General features: G+C 46.5%; 1 protein-coding gene across 1 annotated transcript; it reads left to right on the top strand.

The window, feature by feature from the left end:
• Window positions 1-568: 568 nt before the first annotated feature.
• LOC131709436 (C-type mannose receptor 2-like) lies at window positions 569-11,855 on the top strand. Its single transcript, XM_059011974.1, has 6 exons — window positions 569-617; window positions 5,669-6,010; window positions 8,447-8,788; window positions 9,324-9,653; window positions 10,529-10,870; window positions 11,824-11,855. Exons 1-6 carry the CDS (start codon window positions 569-571, stop codon window positions 11,853-11,855), a joined length of 1,437 nt encoding a protein of 478 aa, XP_058867957.1.
• Window positions 11,856-13,074: the final 1,219 nt, after the last annotated feature.

Here is a 13,074-nt window from a genome sequence, read left to right on the forward strand (position 1 = left end):
AGGAGGCACTTTTTACACAGAGAATTGTGAGGGTCTGGAACCAACTCCCCAGTAATGTTGTTGAAGCTGACACCCTGGGATCCTTCAAGAAGCTGCTTGATGAGATTCTGGGATCAATAAGCTACTAACAACCAAACGAGCAAGATGGGCTGAATGGGGCCTCCTCTCGTTTGTAAACTTCCATATGTTCTTATGTTCTAAAAGACCTGCAGCTTTGTCTGCCACAACCTCCGAGGCATTATACTGTAGTACTAGCTGTTGTCTATCCTTGACAACCAAGCCACACTGCTTGACTGCTCATGAATATGCATGACAGTGGCAATTTCTGACAGCACTTCAGTGATAAAGAGCTCTTGTCAGGCCAGGTGAAAACATTGATCATAGAAATAATAACACGTATGTGTTAAGGAAGCTCTAAATAAATCTAAGTGAATCGTGTTTAAAAATGCAACCGTTTTAAAAAGACAATGCTTTGAATAGGAAATGAAGCATATTTTACATTCTACAGATAGGGGATAAATCGCTATGGGGACTCTTTGCGTTCCCATGATGCACTGCTTCGACAGGGATGGAAGAAAAGGCAGAGTTGACAATCTTGTGTATGTGGCAGATCTTTGGTAAGGATTAGGATTGGTGTGATAGTTGACTATCTACTGTATAGATCAGATCTTTGGTAAGGATTAGGATTGATATGATAGAGGTGTAGGGCTGTGTTCTGTGTTTCGTGTTCCATGCTGTCTGTTTTGTTTACATTTTGTGAGGTTTTTGTCAAACCTTTTGTTTTGGCACTTGTGCCTTTTATTTTGACCAGTGTAGTTTTGTTAGTGCGTGTACTGTTTTGTTTATTTGTTTAATTAAAAGGTGTATTAGTGCATTTAACCATGCAGCTTTCTGTGTGTGTCTCTGACCCTGCAAATACCATCTGGGAGGCTACAGCGCCACATACGGTGTCAGAAGCAGGACAGCGCCCCTAGTGACAGACCAGAAACTGCAGGGTAAAAGAAAACAAAGTAAAGAAAAGAAAATGGAGCAGAAGGAAATCCAGCAGGAGCAGCAGCGCTGGCCAAAGGTGGCCGCCTCCGAGGAGTTTGGGCACCGGCAGGACGTGGGCCCAGACGAAGACCCCCTCTGGCATGAATGCCACTATCAGGTTGAGGTGAGGATGGAGGAGGGATGGTTTCCTTTGGGGGATCCAACCCCAGCCACCAGACCAAAAGACCCAGATGGAGGATGCACTTCCATGGTGCCTCGCCTGCCCCGAAGAGGAAGATGGAGAGAAAGAAAAGGGGGCAGGATGAGAGCGTGGAGGAGCAGAAGGGGCTCACTGTATGTCAGGACTCTGGGCACATCCATAGGGAGTGCAAGGGGGCAGACCCTTGTTCAAGGCCTACTTTGGCCAAGAAGTGGAGTCTTTTGAAGAATGGCTCCGCCTCAAGGCTCTCCAACCATCAAAGGTGGATTCCCCACCTTCCCAGTGTTTCCTTCCCCCTCCTTCCTCATCGTGCTAGAGGCCTCAGGTTGGTGCCTCGCCTGTCTGCAGGGAGTCAGGGCACGCTGGGGGGAACTGCCCCCTCCAAGAGGAGGAGGAACAGCTGCCAGCTCGAGTGCTGAGGAAATGGAAGGGGGGTCGTCCCCAGAGGCGAGCCAAGAAGCCATGTTCTGTTGTCAGCATTGCCACTGCTAGCTGTGCTGCAGCGCTCCGCACAGCTGTTAGCACTGCCACTGTTGTCACTAGCATCATTTCCTCTGACGCAGCGCCCCTGTGGCGGAGTGTCCCGCCCCTATATATATATATATATATGTGCACTGTGTTATTATGATTTGTATTATTGTTCGCAGCGCGGATCAAAGCACTGCATACTTGTTACTGTTTTTAGATTTTAAAAACCTTGTGAGGATGAGTGACTGATCAGCTAGTGATTTATTTAGCTAGCTGACAGTCACGCATCCTTTTTTTTTTTTTTTTTCTTTTTTTTTTTTTTAATTTAGTCGTCGCCAATTATTTTTACCCCGGTTTTCACCCCAATTTAGCATGCCCAATTATTATCTGTATCCCCGGCTCACCGCTCGCAACCCCCCCGCCGACTCGGGAAACGGAGGCTGGAACACGCATCCTCCAAAACGTGCTCCTTCCAAGCCGTCATTTTTCGCACTGCAGATCCACAGCAATGCCACCAGACCTATAATGCCGGAGGAAAACACAGATCTGGCGGCTCCGCTGCAGAGCCACAGGCGCCCTATCGGCCACAGGGGTCGCTGATGCGCGGTGAGCCGTGGATTCCCCTGCCGACCTAAGCCCTCCCTACCCGGGCAGCGCTCAGCCAATTGTGCGCCGCCCCCTAGGAACTCTCGGTCACGGTCAGCTGTGACATAGCCTGGATTCGAACCAGCGATCTCCAGGCTATAGGGCACATCCTGCGAGGAGCGCCTTTACTGGATGCGCCACTCGGGAGCCCATTGACAGTCACGCATCCTTATTAAACTCGTGCAGACGATGACCATCTCACGAGTTAATTCATTGATTAATTGTTGCTAATCGGGAGATGGTCACTGTATATAAACCTGCAGCTGTCTACCCTCGCGGAGAGTGTACAGGGGAGAGTACAGGAGAGCGAGCAAGGAGAACTAAAAATAACTGCTAAAAACAACTGCTAAGCATGCTGGTTTTCACTAGCACGATATTTATTTGTTTATTTGTTTGGCCAACGTGCCCTTTTGTTTCTGTCTTGTTTTGTTCAAATCTTTTGTTTTATTTTACTATTTAATAAAACGCTGAGCACCATAGCGCTGCAGTTTCACTACCGACCTTCTTTGTTTATGTGTTACTTCTTCCTGGTCCGTGATGTCATCGCTGCAACCCCTCTGCCACATATGGTGTCCTGCGTGGGACAAACAACGCCTCCAGGAGCTGGACCAGGAACAGCAAAGGGCTTTTTTTTTTTTTTTTTTTTTTTTTCAAAAAGTGTTTTTTGTGTTTGAGGACCTCCTCGGTGGTCTGGAGGACCAAGGCTGGTGCCTTGCTTGCGGGGTCTACGGGCACACGGTAGCGATCTGCCCCTTCCAGGACGAGGAGGAGGGACCGGCCCAGGAGAGGAAGGCAGGAAGAAGGAGCAGGAGGAGAAGGGGGAGAGGTAAGCTGCAGCAGCAACAGCAACCGCAGCAACAGCAGGAGGAGATCGGGGAGGATGGTTGGGAGGTTTATATTACGAACGTCGTGGTGGAGTTGTGCCCTAGCTGTGGGGCATATGGGCACACATTGGCCATATGCCCCATGCAATACGAAGAGGGGGAGAGCGAGCATCCAGAGCCCAGAAGGGGGGAGTGTGAGCATCTAGCGCCCAGAAGGGGGGAGCCCGTGCATCCAGCGCCCAGAAGGGGGGAGCCCGTGCATCCAGCCCCCGGAAGGGGGGAGCCCGTGCGTCCAGTGCCCAGAAGGTGGGAGCCCGTGCATCCAGCGCCCAGAAGGGGGGAACTTGGGAGGCCACAGCCCAAGGGGGGAAGGCCCACAGGTCCAGATCCTAGGCCTCCAGCAGCAGAAGAATACCTGCTGCCTCTGCCTCCACCACCTCCACCGCTTCCACCAGCAAGAGCAGAGCAGCGGGACCTGCCTCTGCCTCCTCCACCTCCACCGCTTCCACCAGCAAGAGCGGAGCAGCGGGACCTGCCTCTTCCTCCTCCACCTCCACCGCTTCCACCAGCAAGAGCAGAGCAGCGGGACCTGCCTCTGCCTCCTCCACCTCCACCGCTTCCACCAGCAAGAGCAGAGCAGCGGGACCTGCCTCTGCCTCCACCACCTCCACCGCTTCCACTAGCAAGAGCAGAGCAGCTGGACCTGCCTCTGCCTCCTCCACCTCCACCACTTCCACCAGCAAGAGCACTTTGGGGACTAAGGGGGGAGGTGGCTGAAAAGGCCATGTGTGCTGCACACAAGGAGGGGCATGTGTGGCGGAGTGTCCCGCCTCTATATATATATGTGCACTGTGTTATTATGATTTGTATTATTGTTTGCAGCGCGGATAAAAGCGCTGCGTATTTGTTACTGTTTTAAGATTTTAAAAACTTTGTGAGGATGCGTTACTGATCAGCTAGTGATTTATTTAGCTAGCTGACAGTCACGCATCCTTATTAAACTCGTGCAGACGGTGACCATCTCCCGAGTTAATTCATTGATTAATTGTTGCTAATCGGGAGATGGTCACTGTATATAAACCTGCAGCTCTCTACCCTCGCGGAGAGTGTACAGGGGAGAGTATGGGAGAGCGAGCAAGGAGAGCTAAAAACAACTGTTAAAAACAACTGGTAACTATACTGGTTTTCAATAGCATGATACTTATTTGTTTGGCCAACGTGCCCATTTGTTTCTTTCTTGTTTTGTTTAAATCTTTTATTATTTAATAAAACGCTGAGCGCTGTAGCACTGCAGTTTCACTACCGCCCGTATTTGTTTATGTGTTGCTGTTTCTTGGACCGTGACGTCATCACTGCAACCACTCTGTCACACCCCACACAGCTGTTAGCGTTGCCACTAGCATCATTTCCTCTGACGCAGCACCCCGCACAGCTGTTAGCATTGCCACTAGCATCATTTCCTCTGACGCAGTGCCCCGCACAGCTGTTAGCGTTGCCACTAGCATCATTTCCTCTGCCGCAGCGCCCCGCACAGCTGTTAGCATTGCCACTAGCATCATTTCCTCTGACGCAGCGCCCCGCACAGCTGTTAGCATTGCCACTAGCATCATTTCCTCTGCCGCAGTGCCCCGCACAGCTGTTAGCGTTGCCACTAGCATCATTTCCTCTGCCGCAGTGCCCCGCACAGCTGTTAGCGTTGCCACTAGCATCATTTCCTCTGCCGCAGCACCCCGCACAGCTGTTAGCGTTGCCACTAGCATCATTTCCTCTGCCGCAGCGCCCCGCACAGCTGTTAGCGTTGCCACTAGCATCATTTCCTCTGCCGCAGCGCCCCGCACAGCTGTTAGCGTTGCCACTAGCATCATTTCCTCTGCTGCAGCGCCCGCACAGCTGTTAGCGTTGCCACTAGCATCATTTCCTCTGCTGCAGCACCCCGCACAGCTGTTAGCGTTGCCACTAGCATCATTTCCTCTGCCGCACCGCCCGCACAGCTGTTAGCGTTGCCACTAGCATCATTTCCTCTGCCGCAGCGCCCCGCACAGCTGTTAGCGTTGCCTCTAGCATCATTACGCTGCCGGAATACCTCGCACCGCTGTCAGCCCTTGTGCCTTTTATTTTGACCTGTGTGGTGTTGTTAGTTTTTGTATCATTTTGTGGTGTTCATTTGTTTAATTAAAAGGCTCATTAGTGCATTTAACCGTGCAGCTTTCTGTGTCTGTGCCTGCAAATACCATCTGGGAGGCTACAGCGCCACACAGGGTAATACCTTACATCAATCAGAATAGATTTCAAAATATCTTCATGTATTTGCAATATATTTAAAAATGAAAATCTCCATTGATGTTAAAATATATGAAAATATGTTTCTAAAATTTAAATACAAATAAAAATCTATTTTTTTAAAATGTCTTCAGTTCCTCGGCGGGGACAGAACATTTCTGAGAATGAGCTGGTATAGGATGCTGTCCTGTCTCAGTCTATTAATCTTTCACTCCACTAGCTATCAGCATGTTAATAATGGTGTTTATTCTTTTATCAGGGTTTTGTGTACCTGCGTACAACCAGATCAGAAAACACGTGTTTGTGGAAACTGAGAAGAGCTGGTCTGGAGCTCAGAGCTACTGTAGAGAGAAGCACACAGACCTGGCCACTGTGCGCAGCCAGGAAGAAGCAAAGCAGCTCTTAAATATTACAGGAGCTTCTCTCGGGGATTCCTGGATCGGGCTGTATCGTGATGACACACAGAACTGGCAGTGGTCTAACAGCGATGATGTCATCTACTCCAACTGGAGGGCAGACCTGTTTTGTGCTTCAGTCAATTCAGACGGAAAGTGGACTGATTTACCCTGCCACCTTCAGGAAGCCTTCATGTGCTACAAAGGTAAAGACATAATTATATATATATATATATATATATATATATATATATATATATATATATATATATATATATATATATATATATATATATTGCAATTGATTATTCATTTATTTCAGTTCTTATAATTATTAAGCATCCTTGTGAGGGGAGCTTGTATGAGTTTGCAAATCCACCCACTCCTACAGCTGCTAATATCTCAAACTATTTCAGCTTGCAAATATTTTCAGTCAAAACCCTGAATCCAAGTTGCCCTTGAAAGGATACAAAAACATACGCTTATTAGATGTGTTTGGTGTGTTTCAGGGGCAGTTCCAAAAGATACCTACATTTCGTTAGTGATAGATGGATGGATCTATAACACTGTGTTTCCCCCCTCTGGTGAGGTGTAGGGCTGTCAGGTTTACCTTCCCCTCTGGGCTGGGGTTTGCTGTGTGAAGGTTGAAATCTTCTCTGGGAGTTCTGTGGCAGTTCATTTCTTTCAGATCCAGGAAAGTCAGGCTCTGCTTCATCTCCTAGTACCCGAGTGCTGCTGGTATTGGGCCGGGTATCTGTATATTTCACCATACTCTCCGCAGCTTCCGGATGGTGGGCATTGAGTTGTCTGCATTTCCACTGCGCTCATGGCAGCTCTGACCTCTGCAGACAGGTTACGTATGAACAGCAGCTTGACGCTCTTGTCTACATTGTTCCCTGGATGTGCTTCACCTGCATAGTAAAGGAGTTTCAGCTCCTTGTAGAAGTCTCTCGGGTCCTCATCCTTCTTACATTGTCTGAGACAGACTGTGTGCAGGGCTGTGCATGGATCACCGGGTCCTCATCCTTCTTGCATTGTCTGAGACAGGCTGTGTGCAGGGCTGTGCAGGGATCACCGGGTCCTCATCCTTCTTACATTGTCTGAGACAGGCTGTGTGCAGGGCTGTGCATGGATCACCGGGTCCTCATCCTTCTTACATTGTCTGAGACAGGCTGTGTGCAGGGCTGTGCATGGATCACCGGGTTCTCATCCTCCTCATATTGTCCCAGACAGGCTGTGTGCAGGGCTGTGCAGGATCACCATACTTGGAGCATTTCCCTGTTAAGGCAGTGCATAGTTTCTCAACGTTTTTCCTGGTCCACTCCTGTACTGTGTCTACAAGTGTGAGAGAGCAGTCTGGCCTCATGCAGATCACTTGTCAGTTCCCAATCGTCAATAATATCCAGGATATGACTGATGTGTCCCTCAATGGTGATGTTCAAACTTGCTGATAGTTGACGCTAACTTGTGGACTTGGTGTAAACCATTAGTTTTCAGTTCAGGTTGAAAAATCAATCATACATAAAGCCCTTAGAGTTTTTCTTCTGGACCGTGTCCTTTTGGATTTCAGCATCTTTGAGGGCCTGTCGCCCCCAACAGCAGCATAGTGGCAAATCTGGATGCAATCTCATCTTTGGGTTCTTCTCACATTGTCAGCAGTAGATTGACTTTGCCTTTCGATCATCTCTGTGTGTGTGTGTCTGTGTCCTGTGTGTGTGTGTGTGTGCGTCTGTCTGTGTGTGTCTGACTGTCTGTAATCTGTCTGTGTCTCTGTTTGTCTGTCTGTCTCTGTGTCTGTCTGACTGTCTGTATCTGTCTGTGTGTGTCTCTGTGTGTCTGTGTCCTGTCTGTGTGTCTGTGCGTGTATGTGTCTGTTTGTGTATGATTTTATTTTCGATAGTAATTTTACTACATATATATCTCATACCCTGATAACCATTAGCTTGATACTTGCGTGTACTTCCTGTTGGTATAGTTCAGTTTCAGGTAAAGCAGGATCTCTTAAGGGAACCAGAGACGTGGTACGCCAACTCCACAGCTTTGCAGCCATTCTGAAGGGACAACTTTGACTTGGATCTTCAGAACAAAGGGAGGCCAGAGAGCGTTTCTGATTGGCTGGTCATATCAGAGCTGAGACACTGTTTGAAGTGGAGGTGCCAATCACTGTCTCCTGTGTTGGGCAAACGTTGAGTAAATTACACGCGGTGATAACCCGTGTCTCTGCGTTTGCATACTGAGTAAATTACACACGGTGATAACCCGTGTCTCTGCGTTTGCATACTGAGTAAATTACACACAGTGATAACCCGTGTCTCTACGTTTGCATACTGAGTAAATTACATTGATTAATTAGTGATAGCCAGTGTCTACACATTCACAGACTTAAACTCATTACTGAGAATGCCAATCTGTCTGCAATGTGATTTGCAATACCAAACTGAGAACACCGAAACAGGAGTAAATTAGCCAATTAGAGAATGTTGCCCCTTATTTTTAAATAACACACAGATGTACCTGACTGTAGACAGGATGCTGTTTGTGATAAATTGTAGGATTGATGAAAACACAATTTGTTTTGGGTTCAGAGCCAGCTCACCTCCACAGCTCCCAGCCTCTCAACTGCTGTTTGTTTGTGTTCACAGAGACCAGCAACATAACTGAGAGATACACCCTGATTGAAGAACTGAAAACCTGGACTGAAGCTCAGCAGTACTGTAGAGAACACCACACTGACCTCGTCAGTATAAAGAACGCCAGTGAAAATGAAGAAATAGTGAAGAAAGCGCAGGGCAAGCCCTTCTGGATAGGCCTGTTCAATGAGCCCTGGAAGTGGTCACGCCAGGGGGATAACTACACATTTCACAACTGGAACTATGGGCAACCAAACAATGGGGGAGGGGATGATAACTGTGTGTTGATGAGTAAGACTGGTGAATGGTTTGACTATGGCTGCAACTCTCAGAACTCCTTCTTCTGCTGTGAGGGTGAGGACCCTGTTCAGACTGTGTTCTCATTTAATTCAGTGTAAACCTGCAGGTTCAAAGAGGGAAGCATGATTAGATCTCTTCAATAGGTCCTGGTGGTGACAAATCTACCAGTTTCCACTTTGAGAATCAATCACAGATGGGGTAAAAATAATAAACAAAACCCCAGTTATATTTCCTTAGGCTTTAAGGTATTGTGCTGTGCTGTGCAATATCCTATAATAACAAGACATGTACCTTTACACATTCTAAAATAACATTAACATTGATTGACAGTGAACTGAGTTTTTCTCACAATGATTTCTTTGGCTGCCTGGTGTTTCCATGACCTTCGTCACACATGCAAGAATGATACTCGTGTTACAGTACAAACCACAAGCATGTTAGTATATTTATTATCACCATACACTTCTACTAGTATCTTACATTCTTACAAGACCAGTAATCTGTGACTGTTGGTTCCATTTCCAGTGGAAATCTTTTCTGTGAAGAACACGTTTTCACTCATCTTTATTGTGCTGTCCCCTCTCCCCAGGCAGCTCCTCTGGTCAGTGTTTCTATGAAGGAACTGGGAAGACATGGCAGGGAGCTCAGAGCTACTGCAGAAACCAAGGCAGAGACCTGCCCACCATTCAAGACCAGGCCAGGATTAATAAGCTTATATGTCTTACACCTTCATTTACTGTATATAACTGGTATTACTGGATCGGGCTGTATCATGACAAAGAGAACTGGCAGTGGTCCAGTGGAGGTGATGTCATCTACTCCAACTGGGGACGATACCTCTTCTGTGCTTCAGTGAATTCAGAGGGAGAGTGGGAGGATTCACTCTGCAGTCAGAGAAACTATTTCATGTGCTACAGCGGTGAGTTGAGATTCAATTCCCTTGTTAATGAAACAGCTGACTGGACTGGGAGTTGAAGCCAGGTCCCCTGGATACTGCACAGGGGCCGTAATCTTGAAACATTCAAAAGAAGAAACATCTTTTTGTTAAGAAAAATGTTAAGAAGGTGTGTTATTCATATCACAGTTTCTTAGATTTGTTTTTCCTTCATAAGAAACTTAAGAAAACGTGTATTATTCAAAGAAATGTTCTTATTGTTTTGTTTAGATTGTTTATATTCCAGACAGCAAAATCCTCATCTTAAATATGTGGCCCTTATTAGATATGTAGAAGAAATATGTTTAGCAGTTAAATAACTATTTGTATTAGAATAAAAGGTGATAAAGAGGGTTGTAGCTTTGCTGTATTGTGTGTAGTGGGCTGAACCTCACATGACTGATTCATTTGTTATGCAAATGAGGTCTTACAGGTATTCTGCAATATATAAAAGTTGCATCTCCCTGTTACAAGTTATTTTCAGTCACCATAGGCAAATGATCTGACGGACTTTGATACACAGCTGATAGCACAGCAGGTACTCGGTTGGCAGGTGCTTCCCTAACCAACACTAGGCTGCATAAATGCCATGTTTCATGAGGTACAGTCTCCACAGTGGTGTGCCAGTCTTGTTGTTCGTGACAAATGTATTTCTCTTCTAAACAGGTTTATTTCCCCACTTTGCTATTAAATACTTTTCAGACATAAACTAAAGAGACTCCCATGCACTGCTAGAGATGCTGCTTTTCATGACCTTGATAGCTGAGCCGGGTGTGACTCGGGTTCAATCACTATACAACAGGAGAGCCAGCGCACCTCCACAGCTGACATTGATTTTGATCTGCTGTTTGTGTTCACAGAGCCCAGCAACATCACTGAGAGATACACCCTGATTGAAGAACTGAAAACCTGGACTGAAGCTCAGCAGTACTGTAGAGAACACCACACCGACCTCGTCAGTATAAAGAACGCCAGTGAAAATGAAGAAATAGTGAAGAAAGCGCAGGGCAAGCCCTTCTGGATAGGCCTGTTCAATGAGCCCTGGAAGTGGTCACACCAGGGGGATAACTACACATTTCACAACTGGAACTATTGGGAACCAAACAATGGGGGAGGGGATGAGAAGTGTGTGGCGATGAGTAAGACTGGTCAATGGTTTGACTATGGCTGCAACTCTCAGAAGTCCTTCTTCTGCTGTGAGGGTGAGGACCCTGTTCAGACTGTGTTCTCATTTAATTCAGTGTGTACCTTCAGGTTCAAAGAGGGAAGCATGATTAGATACCTCTTCAATAGGTCCTGGTGGTGACAAATCGAGCAGTTTCCACTTTGAGAATCAATCACAGGCTCCCTATTCAGGCTGATAGGATGGTCAATGTCCTTCCAGAGGTAATGGGGTGATGTGGATTGCAGCTATCAGTACCCCTTGTTCTGCTGTGACTGAAGGCTCCCTGTTCAGTCTGTGCTCTTGTTCAGCTCAGTGTTTGTACCCCAGACTGTGAGCAGGGACTCAGAGGCTCAGTCCATCTGATCCTACAGTAGCTGTCTGACCTCCAGAGCAGGACAGGGTGTAGCCTAGAGATCTGAAGAACCAGAATCCAGCCCGGTCATTAAGAGTGTGAGAGGGAGCAGCTCCCCCTCATTGTATACCCAGGAGAGACGTGTCCTGTGATATACATTCTTACTGTCTATTTATTATATTTATTTGAAAACAATAAACCATGTCATTGTCAGCATTGCCCTGGTGGAGACAGCAGCATAGACACAGTTTCATTGAAATTCATTTGAACAATACACTTGAAACAGGAAACACTAAATCTTCTTGTTGTGTGTTTTCTTTACAGATTCAGACCCCACAAGCCCCCCTTCCACTCCTGTCTCTCAAGGTAAGTGCAGTGTAATCACTTCAGTGTGATTCACAAACCACAGTAGAATGGCTCTCTCATGTGTCATGTGAACCACTAGACCTATTGAAGCCATGTGAGATTTGTGTGCAACAATAATGTGAAAGCTGAATCTAGCGTGAGGCAACTGACTGCCTGACTGACAACATGTTTAAATCTATTGAAAACTGCCCTAACATTAGACACTCCTCTAACTAAACACAAGAGTTCATCTTTGAAAGTTTACCTCTACACGTCTGCTTCTTGTGTTCCAGGTACCAGCACCTCACCTGAGCCCTGCACTTAACTCACATTCTGTGCTGCATGTTACAGACGACGTGGGTCTTATTGTTTTACATGGGGTTCATTTAATTATTCAGCTCAGTGTTTGCACCCCAGTCTGTGAGCAGGGACTCAGAGGCTCAGTCCATCTGATCCTACAGTAGCTGTCTGACCTCCAGTGCAGGACAGGGTGTATCCTAGAGATCTGAAGAACCAGAATCCAGCCCGGTCATTAAGAGTGTGAGAGGGAGCAGCTACCCCTCGTTGTTATACCCAGGAGAGACTTGTGCTGTGATATACATTCTTACTGTCTATTTATTATATTTATTTGAAAACAATAAACCATGTCATTGTCAGCATTGTCCTGGTGGAGACAGCAGCATAGACACAGTTTCATTGAAATGCATTTGAACAATACACTTGAAACAGGAAACACTAAATCTTGTTGTGTGTTTTCTTTACAGATTCAGACCCCACAAGCCCCCCTTCCACTCCGGTCTCTCAAGGTATGCAGTGTAATCACTTCAGTGGATTCAGAACCACTGCAGGAATCTGGCTTTGTTATAAACTTTCTTTTTTTCTCTTTTTCTTGTTACAGAAGCAGAATCCTCGAGCCCCTCTTCCACTCCGGTCTCTCAAGGTAAGTGCAATTTGAAGATGGCAGTTTGTTTAGTGTGATTGACAGCCCACACCATGAGTTATAAATGAATCTCAGTGCTCTTATCAACCTCACTAATTCAACAGTGAGTTCACCATTGCCCTGGTGAGGACAGCACCACACACACACACACACACACACACACACGCACACACACTGACACACACACACGCACACACACAAACATACACACAATGATACACACACACACACACACAAACATACACACAATGATACACACACACACACACACACACACACACTTACTGACACTCACACAAATACTCACACACACTCACACAAATACACACACACACAATGATACACACACACACACTAACTGACACACACACACACAAACACACATACACACAATGATACACACACACACACACACGCACACACACACGCACACACACAAACATACACACAATGATACACACACACACACACACACTGACACACACACACACACATAAACATACACACAATGATACACACACACACACACACACACACACACACACACTGACAGACACACACACACACACACACAATGTCACTCAAATATATTTAAACAATAATG

This window comes from Acipenser ruthenus, chromosome 43, assembly GCF_902713425.1.
Source record: "Acipenser ruthenus chromosome 43, fAciRut3.2 maternal haplotype, whole genome shotgun sequence".
NCBI lineage: Eukaryota > Metazoa > Chordata > Actinopteri > Acipenseriformes > Acipenseridae > Acipenser > Acipenser ruthenus.

Coding starts and splice junctions, on each gene's coding strand:
- LOC131709436 (XM_059011974.1), top strand. CDS start 569: ATGGAAGAAAAGGCAGAGTTGACAATCTTGTGTATGTGGCAGATCTTT. Junction 8,789..9,323: donor CTCCTTCTTCTGCTGTGAGG/GTGAGGACCCTG, acceptor CCCTCTCCCCAG/GCAGCTCCTCTGGTCAGTGT. Junction 10,871..11,823: donor GTCCTTCTTCTGCTGTGAGG/GTGAGGACCCTG, acceptor CTTGTGTTCCAG/GTACCAGCACCTCACCTGAG.